The 15704-nt window shown below is 39.8% G+C and overlaps 1 protein-coding gene across 1 annotated transcript in view; it reads right to left on the reverse strand.

Moving 5' to 3' along the window:
- LOC109926711 (probable voltage-dependent N-type calcium channel subunit alpha-1B) overlaps positions 1-11615 on the reverse strand; it is a 235086-nt gene extending 223471 nt beyond the window's left edge. The window contains exons 1-3 of the mRNA XM_048613606.1: positions 11520-11615; positions 6811-6971; positions 751-888 (exon numbers count right to left, since the gene is read on the reverse strand). Coding sequence (XP_048469563.1) covers positions 751-888; positions 6811-6911 — 239 coding nt within the window. The 5' untranslated portion in view covers positions 6912-6971; positions 11520-11615. The remainder of the gene's footprint in view (positions 1-750; positions 889-6810; positions 6972-11519) is intronic.
- Positions 11616-15704: the final 4089 nt, after the last annotated feature.

A 15704-nucleotide genomic window follows, 5' to 3' on the forward strand; every position in this document is an offset into this window, starting at 1 on the left:
TCTTCAGAAATGGACCTACTCATGCTGATGCTGTCAGGCCTGCTGTGCTCCTCCAGCTCCACACTGTGTTATCTTTTTAAAAAATGAATTGCCTTTGAGTTTTATATGCAGGTCCTTTGTTTGAAATCTGTGCTGTTAATCACCTGACCGCACAGATACTGCATTTACTGTTCCACATAATTGTATTTAGCATGTCTATCTGAAACTCTTTCAGATAGCAGTAAGAACACTAGAAAGAAGTCACGGTACAAATTATTTGGATCTGCCTTGAAAACGAATAAAATTTCTCTCAATGAGATAAAGTCACATATAAGATACAATGCATTGGTTGTGTGTTGCATTTAGCAATGAGACAATTGAAAATAAGTGGATCAATTCAGTATCTTGTCATGTCTCTCAGAAACAAAGTGCTTTACTTAAAAGTCACTTACTTTGAAGAGACATGACCAACTTATAATCAGATATGACAAACCTGAGTGCAGCAATCAAAAAACACTCATTCTGTCAAAATTTAAAGTCGGCTGTGATTGCAAGCTAAAGGAACAGATCAGACTGCCTTATTGCAATCCTGTTACCACATAATTGTGCAGCTTGTGTCACTGTATTTTCTGCAGCCTATCATAAAACCCGCTAAGCCTAGTGCATCTGAGTTTTCACAACTTAAGTTGCAGTTTTGCATCGGTTAATTCCCAAAGAAACAATATTTTTAACGACTCTCAGCAATCAAACACCCATGAACACAGTACTTACATTGGCCAGCCTTCACCAGTAGATACAGTGAATAGTGTCAATAAGGCCCACAGCACGTTATCATAGTGGAACTCATACTTCTTCCATTCCCTGGGTTTTGCCTCAATCTCATCATTGTCATAAACTAGATATTGGCCCCTACAAAATACACAGTGACTGGATCAGCAGAAGGAATATTTTTGTCTGAAAAGTTCCTCAACAAATTATTAATAATTTTAATGACTAATTTTCTATGACTCAAGGAAAGTTTAAAGGAAATATTTGTGAGGTTAGATATTTTGGAATATTACGAAGACTCCCATTAACTTAAATAGAAACAAAAAAATGTTGGAAATACTCAACAGATCTAGCAGCCTCTGTGGAGAGAGGAACAGAGCAAACATTCTCAGTCAATTTGACTCATGGAGAGGGGAAGATTAACATGCAGCTCCCATTAACACTAGTCCACTGTTGAATATATTTTCAAATGGGATAAAGTTGTTCCATTGATCTGGAATGCTTACCAGGGATTTCAGACACAGACTAGGATACACTGGCAAAGTCAAACTAACAAGATCACACTATGCCACAATGAAAAGTTGGTCCAGGTATCTGTAAAATATTTTCTTTAAAATCTCAACATAGCAAGAAATACAAACCAAGCCTATCCCAATGTTAAGAATGTTAAATCAGAATGCTTTATAAATCTATGAAAGCCACTGTACATCACTCTCAGTTTTATTTTCTAAAGACGTAGATGATACAAAATAAATATGAACTGGTGACAGTTCTGTGTTGGGGTTTATTTGTCTAATTGAGTACTGCTAGTCAGTAGGAGAGTGAGTGGAAATTTAACTTTCACTTCCTGGGAGGTAATCCAGCGAAGATTACTCGTCCAGAATAAATCCTCCTTGATTTTCATCACATTTTGGATGTTTTTAACTCTACTCAAAAAGATCATTAGAATTGATCAGGGACCTTATCCTCTCTGGAGTCACATGGAGTTGACCAGTTCTAATTGCAACCTGATCTATAGATCAGGCAGCAGGAGAGATGTGGTCAAATCAGGCAAGGTCATGCTTAACATATACATTGCAATGATCCAAACTGCAATTTTAATTTGGAAGCCTGACCTGGATTCCACTATGAATTTACTGCCAGGCCAAACTGGGAGGGATGTGGAGAGTTAAAAATAAAAAAAAAAAATAAATATTACAAATGTTAAAACTTTTTTTTTGTATTTTCCTTGGGAATCAAAAAAAATTAAACCATTGCTTCAGGATGCTCCACAACAACAGGCTTAAGCCTCACCTGCCACTGATTCACACAACCCCTTCTCAATTCTACAGTCTCACAGGTTGGTTCTGGTACCAGATCCTGCCATGAACCCAATTCCGACCGACTCTGGAGATTTTCTGCAGCTAACTCCCACCTGACATTGGTGAGATGCCGGCGGGAGGGACTGGAGAGGTTTCTCACTTTGAACCCTAAATTGGTCTGGAGTACAAATCGGGTTAATTACTTCAACTTGTCTGTTAAAGGCTGCTTGCTATGAATAATGTTAAAGATTCAAATATGAATAAAGGGTGTGAAAAAAGATTAAAGGTATTGTTTTGATTGAAGACATTGCACTGTTGGAAAGAGCAGATGTCTTTAAGGGGAAAAGGACAGAGTCTACTTGTTCAAAGTTGAGGAACAAAAAGTTAAGATCACACTGCATGAGGTATTCTAGAGACCTTCAAGTAGTAACTGAGATATAGGGAAACCAATCTGTTGGGGAATCACAGAGATGTGCAAGAATACAGAGTGGGGATACCGGGGGGAGGGGCTTAAATTACCCAACTATCAACTGGCATAATATTAAGGGTGAGGAAGAAAAGGAACAGGAGAACTCTGTTGATCAGTGCGCTCTTGCTCAACTGGGGCATTTCTGGGCCCAGGTGGGTCAATTGCTTGCAAGAAAGATTTGAGTAAGAGTGATCATCATCCTATAAGGTTTACACTAATGACGGAGAAGAGAAAGGAACAAATTTAGATAGAATTTCCAATTTGAAAGGGGCTAATTTCAATATGATGAGAAGAGATCTAACTAAGAGCCTGGGAAGAAGATGGTGTTAATGACATGGAGCTGTACCTGTAGGGGAGCCGGGGCTCATTGGCCAAGTAGCCTGTCAATCAGGACGGTCAATGTCCAAAGCAGCCAATTTGGCATGGAGTCTATCCTGATTGATGAGTTAACTGGCCAATGATTGCTGTTGTTCTGAACAACTGCATTAATTGGTCAATCCAACAGGTACCCGATTCCCCGGTCTCTCCCTTCCCCCCTTCCTCATGTGGTGACTCATGGACTAATCTGTTGGACAGGGCCAGAGACTGCTAGAGCACAAGGTAAAAATGAAAGTACCTCATAGTGCCTCACCTCTATCTAGAAGGCCCTTTTCAACCTTGTTCTGCAATATGTGTGGCTATTCTGACATGAGACCTGACCTCCTCCATCCATCTATTCCCTTTTGATAGTCTTCCAGGACTGATGGCTCCTTCCTCCACATGTACTTCCCACCCCAATCTCTTTCTTCCTTTTCAGTGGTGTCTCATGGTTGATGGTTCCTCTCACCATCCACTCTACTCCCAATTCCCAAGACAACCTCCTCCCTCTTTTCCCAATGCTGTCTCATCAAAGCATATCTGCCTGCCTCCTCTACCTTCCTCCCAAAATCTAGCCACTGGGAGAGGAGGAAAGGCCAGGCTGAAAAATAACTTGCATCCAAACCCTATTTTCATCCCAATCACACAGAGGCCAATTGGCAGCGTGCACCATGTGAGGCGAATGCAAGTTTATCTCAACTCCTTTGCTTGGCCTTAATTGCCTCCCCTTTCCCTGATAAATAGGATATTGTGCCTAGTCTGTCCTCTTTTAGCGTTAGTTCTCAAGCAAAAAGGCAAAAATGGTTTTGTTAGATCGCTGTGTTGCTTAGCACTTTTTAACCGTCATTTTTATTAACTGCTTATTTTTGAAAGAATGATCAATTTATTCCTTTGAAACTTTGTTGACCCAGCCAGTTTTGCCCACATCCTGTGAATGAATAAAAAATTGTGTTTGACTAATGTGATTGAATTTTTGATGAAGGAACAGGGATGGTTGATGAAGATCATGAACCTTTGCATAAATTATTTGGATCTTCGAACATGAAGTAAAATTTCAAGGTTTTTTGAAGATACCAAACATGAAGGAGTGGTAACAGTGAAGATAATATGATGATGTCTGCAACAGGACATAGATAGGCTAGCAGAATGTGTAGATGAGTGGCAGATGGAATTCAATATACAGAAACACAAGGCAATATGGTTTGGAAGTAGTAACGAGCTGTATAGATTTAATGGCAAAATCCTAAAAATATGCAGGAAAAATGGAACCAGTGGTCGTGTGAGCATTGATTTTTGAATATAGCAGGACACATTGATAGAATGGTTAATGAAACATATGGGATCCTAGCCTTATAAATAGAGCCATCGAATAAAAAAGTGCAGAGGTTTTGTTGAACCACTTTAGAGTTCACCATATATGTTAATGATTTAGATGAAGAAACTAAATGTATTGAGGTTGGTTGGCTCGCCAGCTGGTTTGTTGTTCCGCAGACGTTTCATTACCGTGCTTGGTAACATCCTCAGTGCAGCCTCTGATGAAGCGTTGGTGTGTTTTCCCGCCTGGTTTTTAAACGCTGGGGTCCGTTGCAATGGATTGCCTCACTTCCGGGTTTCCTCCATAGTGGAATGTATATGGGGTCGAGTTCAATGTGTTTATTAATAGCCTGCTTCGTGGAGTGCCATGCTTCCAGGAATTCTCGTGCTTGTCTCTGCCTAGCCTGTCCCAGGATCTTGGTGTTGTTCCAGTCGAAGTGGTGGTTCTCCTTGTCCATGTGGATTGAGATGAGTGAGTATTAGTCATGTGTTTTTGTAGCCAGTTGGTGTTCATGTACTCTTGTTGTTAGTTTCCTAGAGTTTAAAAAACCAGGCGGGAAAACACACCAACGCTTCACCAGAGGCTGCACTGAGGATGTTACCAAGCACGGTAACGAAACGTCTGCGGAACAACAAAGCAGCTCGGCGAGCCAACCAACCTCAACACCCACAACCCGAGCTACAGACCTAGTCCAAAACCTTATAAACTAAATGTAATATCTCCAGATTTGTAGATGACACAAAACTGGGTGAGAGGGTGAGCTATGAGGAGGATGCAAAGGTGTTGCAGTATGATTTAGACAAGCTGAGTGAGGAGGCAAAAGCATGGCAGATATAATATAATGTGAATAAATATGAGGTTATCCACTTTGATGGCACAAATAGGAAGGCAGATTATTATTTGAATTACTGTAAATTGAAAGTGGGGCATGTTCATTGAGACCCGGGTGCCCTTTTCATTAGTCGCTGAAAGTAAGCATGTGGGTGCAGCAGGCAGTAAAGAAGGCAAACTGTGTGTTGACATTCATAGTGAGAGGATTCAAGTATAGTAACAAGGATTTCTCCCTGCAATTATACAGGACATTGGTGAGGCCATATCTGGAAAATTGCATTGGTCTCTTTATCTGAGGAAGGATGCTCTTGCTATATAGGGAGCGCAGTGAAGATTTATAAATTGATTCCTGGGGATGGCAGGTCTGATGAATGAGGAGACATTGATTCGGTTAGGATTGTATTCACTGGAGTTTAGAAGGATGAGAGGGAGATCTCATAGAAACCGACAAAATTCTAACAGGATTAGACAGGTTAGATGCAGGAAAGATGTTCCTGATTTTGGGGAGACCAGAACCATCAAGGATCATAGGTTAAGGATAAAGGATAAACCATTTAGGACTGAGGTGAAGAGGAATTTCTTCACACAGAGAGTGGTGAGCCTGTGGAGTTGTAGAGGCCAGAACATTGTGTTTTTCAAGAAGGTGGAAGATATGGCTCTGTGGCCACAGGGATCAAGGGACATGGGAAAAGGGTGAGATTAGGGTATTCAGCTCAATGATCAGCCATGATCATATTGAATGGCGGAGCAGGCTTGAGGGGCTGAATGGCCTATTCCTACTCCTATCTGCTATGTTTAGGTCCCAACTACAGATTTGCTTCCAGTAATGGTCACCACATTTTAGAAAAGATGTAAAGACGTTAACAGGGTGTCGAGGAGATTGATCATCATGATTCCAGGGATGCAGAGTTTTAGTTACAAGGCTAGTTTGGAAGACAGGAGTTGTTACCCTTGGAGCAAAAGAGATTACAGGGAGGTTTGATAGAGGTGTATGAGATAATGACAGCTTAGTTAGAGAAGGTAGAAATGAAAGAACACTTCCAAATAGTTTATGGTGCAATGACTATAGGAGACACAAACTTAAGATTTTAAGCAGATGTAGGGGGGATAGGATGAAGAACATTGTTACACAGCAGGTGGTAATGACCTGAAAACTATTCTCCGTGAGCGTGGTGGAAATGGATATAATTAATGATTTCAAAAGCAAGTCAATAGACATTTAAATGAAATAAACTTCCAGAGTAATGGAGAACAAGCAGGAATGGAACTGACTGGATTGTTTTTACAAACTCATATGGACTTGAGAAGGCCAAATGGCCTTCTTTTGCACCACAAATAATTCCATGATTCTGTTTTGTATCTGACCGTCATCTTGAGCTTCATAAGGCAAATTCTATCCCTAAATAATGGTTATGTTTATTTAAAGAAAGGATTGTACTGACAGTCTGCCTTTTGTAATTTCAGGACGTCCCAAAATGTTTCACAGCCAATTGTATTTGAAGTGTAGTAATTGTTATAATGTAGGAAACTAGGAGAACAATTTGCACAGCCAGCTTCTACAAGCAACAGTGTAATAATGCCCAGATCATCTGCTTAACTAATTGATGAATAATATCAGCCAGGACACTAAGGAGGAGAACTTTATCAATACATGATATAACATTTTGTTTAAATCAAAGACAATTTTGCAATTATTTAAACAACAAAATTCATTTGAAAGTTGTTATTTCTTGAACCTTCTGTTGATCTTCAAAGTAATGCGGCCATTGACTCTCTTTGTAAATGTTTACCTGCAGTCTCTTTCCAAATCCTTTGACTCATCAGTGCAGTAGAAGAATTTACCCTTAAAAAGCTGCACAGCAATGACAGCAAAGATGAACATGAACAGCATGTAAACGATGAGTATATTCAGTACATTCTTCAGGGAGTTCACCACACAGTCAAACACAGCCTAAAGGAAACAAGTTTGCAGTCAGATATTAACAAGCTGTGACAGACAATACTAGACTTGCAGAATCATTGCTGTGTGGCAATCTGTATTTAAAAAGCATTTAATCAGAAAATCTGATCAACTGATAGCATCGGGTGTGTTGCAAATATAGTTAATTTAAAATTGATACCAGTTTTGAGTATTGGAGAGATACAAGACTCGGGATGTGGAGTCAGATCTGCTTCTCTCTAACCAGAGAAGACAAGGTAAAATGATAATTACATTGGTGCACCTGAAAAGGATTATCAACTCCTTGTTAACAATACAATGTCTAAAGTTACGTATCAAAAACTATCAGCTGATCAACCTGAGAGTTTTGAAAAGCTTCATTTTGAACCGACGAAAATGTAGTCAGTGCTAATAGGCTGATGTGGTGTGAAACGACCTTCTCAAAGCTAACGTAATTCACTTCAGCTGGTTTCTTACGCTCAAAAATATATAGGGTGACTACAAACAAAACTATATGGTCACTGCACTGAAAAATCACAGTTTTTTTTAATATCAGAAGCTACATGGGTGTTGTTGTTGTGTTACAGATCCCTCTGGCAGTCCAGATTGCTGTGGCATCATGCACTTTACATGGATATTATTGTCCGTAGCTACGGGTAGTAGTGGTAGGGGTTCCAACATGCCTTCTATCATGACTGACCAGAAATCTCTTCCACTTTTACTGTCTGCCATGTGTTTGAAAGATTTGCCGGTCAATGATCAATATGCTTGGCAGCACGATGGAGCACAGCTTCCTCAGCCATCAAGTCCTTGGGTCGGCTTGGAAGTTGAAGCTCCTGGCTTTATTTCTTCTCTAGCTTTATTTAAATAAAAAATTCTGGTTTTGTATTTTGTATTTTAAATGGTGCTGGAGTATGGTGACTTCATACATTTTTCACTGTACTCTTGTACTCTTGTACTTGAGTACACATGACAATAAAATCTAATTCTAATTCTTTTCTACCCACTGTACTGCAAGACCTCCCTAAATCAAAGTGTCACTGATCTGGAAGTATGGTATATTATCAGGGCCCAGGCCAAAGGGATACATCAGGGCCCAAAAGCCAGGGCCTGGAGTTCTTGGGGGACCCTGCTGTGTAGGAGTAGAGAGCAGGAGTACTCTGCTTGAGGAGGTAGACTGGGTGTGGGCCCAGGCCAGGAGCAGCACTGGGGTCTGTTCTTTCCAACCCTGGCCCTTGTATGTCTGCTCTGCCTGAAGGGAAGGTCTTTAGCTCATTGTCTGTTGACTTAACCTAAGCCATTTTCTTGGCAAATATTCTTTGATCATCAGTGATTTACCATTGTCTTCCGCAGTCAGGGCAGGCTGAAGAGGTAGATCCCAAGTCTAGCTGGACTAGTAACAAAATCATTGAATATTATTTAGAACAAAACACTAGCCAACTGAACCAACCAGTCCCCAGAATGAATGACCAGCTAGAAATGAAGGAAACGGCCAGAGTTTTTGACAATTAACCTGAGAAATGTATTTGTTAAAAATTACACAAATTGCATACAGCATACAGTGCACAAATTAAACTGAAAATTTCTCAACTCTGGGGTATGTAGTTAGGATAGAACGCAAGGCAGCAGTTACTTGTACTGCTGTGGAAGGCCAGATGTACAGATGCCATGTTGTTTGACCTGTGACTGTCGAAAGTGAGAGATGCTTTGAAAGGGCTGCTTTGCTTTGTCATTGAATTTTACCGTTTTTTTTTCCCCTACAAGCTGGTGTCTCGTCACTGTCTCCTTTCCACAAAAACAATCAGTTAATGGAAAAAATTGCAATTACTCAGACAGCATTTTACAGTCAGGATTTTATAGTGGCAAAAATAATAACAGCAAATTTTTAATGGGTTGTTTCACCTAATTATTAAATAAAGCATTAAAGAAACTGAAATCAAACAAGGCCCTTGAGGAGTATACAGGGAGCAGAAAAGAACTTAAACAAGAAATTTGGAGGGTCACAAGGAGCCATGAAATGTCCTTGGTGGTTGGATTAAGGAGAATCCCAAGGCATTTTATATGCATATTAGGAGCAAGAGGGTAGCTAAGGAAAGAGCAGGTACACTCAAGGGCAAAGGACAGAATTTATTTGTGCAGCCAGAAAAAGTGGGTGAGGTCCTTAATGAGTACCTTGCGTTGGTATTTACCAAGGAGAAAGACATGGATGATTATAAGCTGAGAGAGAGATTTGTTGACACGCTAAGGCATGTCAATAATAAGGAGGATATATTGAGTGTCTTGAAAAACATTAAGATAGATAAGTCCCCAAGGCCTGATAAGATCTATCCTAGGATACTGAAAGAAGGAAGGGAGGAGATGGCAGGCGCCTTGACGGAAATCTTTGTATCCTCTTTAGTTCAAGAAAAGCAGTAAGGATAATCCAGGAAATTATAGGTCAGTAAATGCCACTTCAGTGCAGAGAAATTATTGAAGAAGATTCTTCGAGATAGGATTTATTCACATTTGGAGAAGAATAGACTTATCAGGGACAGTCAGCATGGCCTTATGCAGGTGAGGTATTGTCTCATAAACTTCAGTATTTTCATAGAATCTCTATTGTGCAGAAAGAGACCATTCAATCCATCGAGTCTGCACTGACCCTCTGAAGAGCATCCCACACAAACTCAGCTCCCTACCCTATGCCCATAACACTGTATTTCCCATGGCTAATCCACCTAGCCTGCATATCCCTGAACACTATGGGCAATTTAGCACGGCCAATCCACCTCACCTGCACATCTGTGGACTGTGGGAGGAAAGTGGAGCACCCACATAGACACGGGGAGAATGTGCAAAGTCCACACAGACAGTCACCCAATGCTAGAATCAGGTCCCTGGTGTTGTGAACCAGCAGTACTAACCACTGAGCGTCCATGCTACCCTCCCTTTTAGATGAAGTAAGGAAGATGGTTGTTGAGGGTAAGGCAGTGGATGTTGTCTACATAGCCTTCACTAAAGCATTTGACAAGGTCTCTCATGGGTTGCCGGTCCAGATGATTAGGTTACATGGGATCCATGGTGTTTAGCAAGGTGGATATAAAATTGACTTGGTCACAGAAGACACAGCTAGTTGTGGAGGCGTGGTTTTTTCCGACTGGAGGTCTGTGACCCATGGTGTTCTGCAAAGGATCAGAGCTGGGATCTCTGCTGCGGAAATATACATAAACGTGTAATTGGTCTGATCAGTAAGTTTGCAGCCAACACAAAAAAAATGGTGGAATTGTTGATAGTGAGGAAGGTGATCAAAAGATACAGTTGGATAGAGATCAGTTGGAAAGTTGGATGGAGAAATGGAAGGTGGAGTTTAATCCAGACAAGTGTGAGATGATGCCATTTGGGAGGTCAAATGCAAGAGGAAATGGCAGGACCCTTAGGAGTATTGTCATTCAGTTTTTCTTCAGGCCCAAGTCCACAGCTCTCTGAAAGTGGCAATACAAGTGGATAAGGTGGTAAATAAGGCGTACAACATGAACTTGCTTTCATTGGTCAGGGCATTGAGTATAAAAGTTGGCAAGTCACATTGCAGCCATATAAAACGTCAGGTCACATTTGGAGTATTGTCTGCTGTTCTGGTCACCACACTGTAGGAAGACTGTGGAGGCTTTGAAGATGGCGCAAGAGAGGTTTACCAAGATGTTGCCTGATTTGGAGTATATTAGCTATAAGGAGAGGTTAAACAAACCTGGATTGTTTTTGATGGAACGTTGGAAGCTGAGGGAGAACATTAAAGAAGTATTTAAAATTGAGAGGCATAGATAAGGTGGATAATCTGAGTCTTTCTTTCACTGGATGAAAATGTCAAATGCTATGTGGCTTAGGGTTAAGGTGAAAGGGGGAAAGTTTGAAGGAGATGTGCAAGCAAAGTAATTTTTACACCAAGGGTGGTAGGTGCATGATATGTGCTACCAGAGCAGGTGGTAGAAGCAGATATGACAGTAATGTTTAAGAGACATTTAGACATGACACATAAACAAGCAGAGAATAGAGGGATACAGAGCGTATGCAGGCAGATGAGATTAATTTAGAATGGTCGGCATAGACATGGTGGACTGAAGGTTTAAGTGGTGATTTTGTTTTCCCCAGTAACCCCTCAGTTTGGCTGGCAGCCAATCTTGGAAACCAAAATAACATGGTCTTAGTGGGGGACTTCCACAATTGCTGAATATCAATTTAAAAGAAGTATTTTGAATGCAATACATAAGAAGACATTTCTCCGATGAGAAGTTTTAAATCTGACATGAGGATTACTAGTTCTAAAATCTACAAACTGAGCTATGTACAAATTTCCTGCAGAAAATCTTTCCAATCAGGTCACTTTTGGAGTGTTAAACTGGCAGCCATTATCTCAGTGGGAGATTCTGCGTGAGTGCCAGTGTTCACATTGTGAGCCAAGTACTTATGCGCAACTGTTCCTTTCCAGTTGGTGCAGGAGTTAATGCAAAAACAATCTTTTTATTGACTTTTTTTTAAGTAACACAAGATTCTCTGCATAAACACAAAGATACAAAGACTTCATACCTTTAATTTTGGCAAACGTTTGATGGTCTTCAGTGGCCTCAAAACTCGGAGAACTCGCAGGGATTTGATGGTGTTGAGATCTTTGCCTTTGTTTCCGCTGTACATGTAAAGATCAAGAATTATATATACACAGCTGAATGAAATCTACCTTTATCTACACTGTGCTGCAGTGATTAAATGCAGAGCACACACCGCATTTCAATATATAGGCATGCCCAGGAACCATACTTGTAATTGGAGACGAAACTGCCATGATTATAGATGGAAGAAAGGTCACACTTGCGTGATAAATGACAAAACAAACAAAAATGATAAAAAGTACACGCTACTGAAGTGGAGAAATATCTACTTATGTCTAACCAATTCCATAAATGGAAGAAGCAATGTTTATGATGTAAGTATTGTATGAGAAATCAATATTAAAAGTTTGCTCCAATAAAGTTTCACAAATACACATTTAAATCCTATTATGTTTTAAATAGTATTTTGGAAAGCAGTTCAATTTGTTAAATTTGGTTAATGCAATAAACATTTACTCTTTGCTAAGTGAGTAATCTGTATTGATCAATAACTGCATATGTATAATTTACTTCTTTTTGATGGAAGTAAATATTGTTATGTTTACTTATTGTTTCAAATCCAGTGAATGTCAAAAAAATAGACTGCATTAGGGAACACTTCAATGCATGAAACCTTTATTATGTCATTTCTTGCTACCCAGGCAAATTTTAACAGGATAAATTCTTTTAATTTGTATTGAAATTCTTTACAGTCCTGTGGTTATCAATGCAAAAATACATGTAAAAGCAAATCTTGGGACTCTTCATCACTTGTCGAATCTATTATCTCACTGCAGGATGAGAAGAAGGAAGTCCATTCTGTTATGACAGAAAATAATGTGCCATTTACAGATATTACAATCATGGTCTTAAAGTCCTGACAGAAAAGGAAAATCATACTGCTGTGATCTTGAAGTATGATATGTGCTCTGCCTGAAGGCAAATCCTTGGTTCACGATCTGATTCTTCATCCTGAACCAATTTCTTGGCAGTTTTTTTGCTAGGGTTGATTTACCGCTGTCTACCAATCTCCAAAAGATAGGTCCCAAGCCTACCTCAGCTGGAATGGGAATTGAACTAGTGCTGTCCATGTTATGCTGGCAGAACTGAGAATGAAATAAATACAAACTGAGAGTGGACCATTTTGGATTCCGACTCCAATGACACACACTTCTCAAATATTTCTTTGAAATAAAAAAAGATTATGAATGCAGGATACCAAACTGTGAATGTCAACAGAAGTCTCCATGCCATCAAAGTGACCAATTATGAATTGTAGCAGCAGCAACACATTAAGACATGATGCGATTGAAAAATTAACTTTTCCAGGCGATGGTAAATGACAGATTTAATTGTTTTTCTTAATGACTGACTGACTGAAATCTTGTACCTTGCATGATAGTAGGAGGGGGTTAACTGACCTCTTTGTTGTGATGTATTTATTCAGTCCAGGAGACAAAAGTCAAAATGACAGTGATAATTACCCATCTTCAACAGTAAGTGTACAACTGTTCCATAACTATAACTAGCTTCACTTACTTGCCTACCGCAACTTCTTTATTCAAATAAAAGCAAAATACTGTGAATCCTGGAAATCTGATACAAATACAGAAAATAATGGAAACCCTCAACAGATTTGGCAGCATCTGGGGAGAGAAAATAGTTAAAGTTTCAAATCCAATATGACTCTTTAACAGAACTGAAGAGAGCTGTGAAGGTGATGGATTTTATGCAGTTGAAGAGAGGGTGGGTCAGGAGTGGGTCAAGTGAAACAAAATCGAAGGTCAGGTAAAGGTTAGATGATAAAGAGATGGCAGTAGGGAAACAATCCTGAAAGTGTGTTAATAGTAGATTAAAGGTCAGCTCTGACCTAAAGTGGAAAACATGAAAACAAGATACAGACACTGGGGGACAGAACACATCAAAATGGAGGACAGAGTTAATGAACTGAAGTTGTTGAACTCAATGTTGAATCCAGAAGGCTATGTGAATCCAGAAGGCTGTGAAATACTTCACTGAAAACATGAGATGTTGTTCCTGAATTTGTTTTGGTTTTCACTGGAATAATGCATCAGACCTCGGGCAGAAATGTGAGCATGAAAGCAAGGTGGTGCATTAAAATGGCATATTGATGTGATGTTGGTGTTGTCCCCTCCAGCATAATGCCATTACCGGGCACATTTCCAGCATTCCAAAGGGTCCATTCCTCAAACACCCCCAAATACCTCATCCCCTTCCCATAGGAGCTGCTCATGACACTGCATAAGGTATAATATTTGTACTTTTACATTCTCCCTTCTCACTGTCCAAGACCCAATATTCCTTCCAGGTGAAGCAATGACTTATACTTCTTTTAAACTAGTGGACTGTATTCACTGCAGTCTACAGTGCACGAGAATTGCGGAACCAGTTGCTTGCTTTTTCACTACACCATTGTCACTGAACACCTCCACTCAGTTCACAAGCATGACCATCCAGCCACTTGCTATTTCACTTCACCATCTTGTTTTCATTCTCATATTTCTGTCCAGGCTTTCCACAGTGTTCCAATGAATGCAAACTGGAGGAACAGCACCTCACTTTTCACCATTAGCACTTTACAGCCGAAGTGGTTTTACAGTCTCCTGGACTTAACATTGAGTTCAGCAATTTCAAACCATAAACTGTGTCCATTTTGATATTTCTTTACCCCATGTTATCTGTATTTTCTCTTCATATTTTTCCTTTTATTCAGAGTTGACTGTATTCTGCTATTACCACTTGCTTTACACCAATACTTTGTCACTTCTCTCCAATAATCACCACTTGCTTCACATTTTGTTCTATGACAATTTTGCCTCCTAATCTGTGTTATCCTCCAGTTGGTCACTTTATTTCACATGCCCAACCTCAACAAATCACATGTTCACCTCTCTCCTGTTCAGAAGAAGAGTCAGATTGGATTTGAGACTCTAAGTCTGTTTCTGTCTCCACAAATGCTGCTAGACCTGCTGAGTGTCACTGGCACTTTGTTTGGATTTCATTATTCAGATTGTGGTGCAAAACCTTCTAAAGCTGAAACCAAACACAATTTAATTTATTAAATTGGTTCGATATCTTAAGTCAGATGACAGATTCTGGTCTGATCCAAGCTGTTCACCTGCTTTATTGCAGATACTGTCTTTTATAACCCCAGAAAGGAAGGACTGCCTTTAAATGTGCAATAGCTGCAGTACGGAATATGGCAATCAATTTGGATACACAAACACGGTATAAAAGATGACCAGATCATCTATTTTTGTTATGTATAGCCAGGACACTGGGGTTAACTCCCTGGAACATTTTCAAACCAGTGCCACGCAATTTATTACAGCTCCTTAGAGAGCAGACACAACCTCAGTTTAATATGCCAGCTGAAAGATGGCACTTTCAACAATGCACCAAGGCCCCAGCACCCCATGGAGTGAAAATGTGGATTTTTTTGAGTTGGACTTGAACCCACATCTCTTATGTCCTTTGATAATTGCAGCATCTTAATTATATAGTCAATTTTATTTTGCTAATGACTCAAACGTTCTGCAGTGGAGGTCATAAAAAGAATATTGACATGCACAATGTTGAAAAGGTTTGATCTGTTTTATGGAAGCCTATTTCTGCAGATGTTCCACAGTTAGCAGAAATGGCCGGTCAGTGATTTGCAATCTTTGCTTTCAATTCTCATGGTTTCGAACTCAACCCATTTCAAGTCCCAGGCCAGAAGCCAAACACTGAACTTCTCACTGCATGCAATAAAGGAGAGGGAAATCTGTTTCCAATGCAGTGGCAAATAACTTTTAGACACATACAATTACCAGTTGCAACAATGTGATAATAATTCACCAAAGCAATGGATTGTATGACAAAAATAGGTGGGAAGGCAAGTCGTGCTGAGAAGACATGAAAAGTCTGCAGAGGGATATTGGCAGGTTAAGCAAATGTTTTAAAACTTTGGCAGATAAAATATAACATGGGAAAATGTGGCTTATGCATTTTGGCAGGATGAATAGAGGAGCTGAATATTACTTAAGTAGAGAAAGCTGCAGGAGAGGGATTTGGGAGTCCTCGTCTATGAATCAGAAAAAGCTAGCATCCAATTTCAGCAGGGAAC

This window comes from Rhincodon typus, chromosome 28 (assembly GCF_021869965.1).
Source record: "Rhincodon typus isolate 14 chromosome 28, sRhiTyp1.1, whole genome shotgun sequence".
NCBI classification, from domain to species: domain Eukaryota; kingdom Metazoa; phylum Chordata; class Chondrichthyes; order Orectolobiformes; family Rhincodontidae; genus Rhincodon; species Rhincodon typus.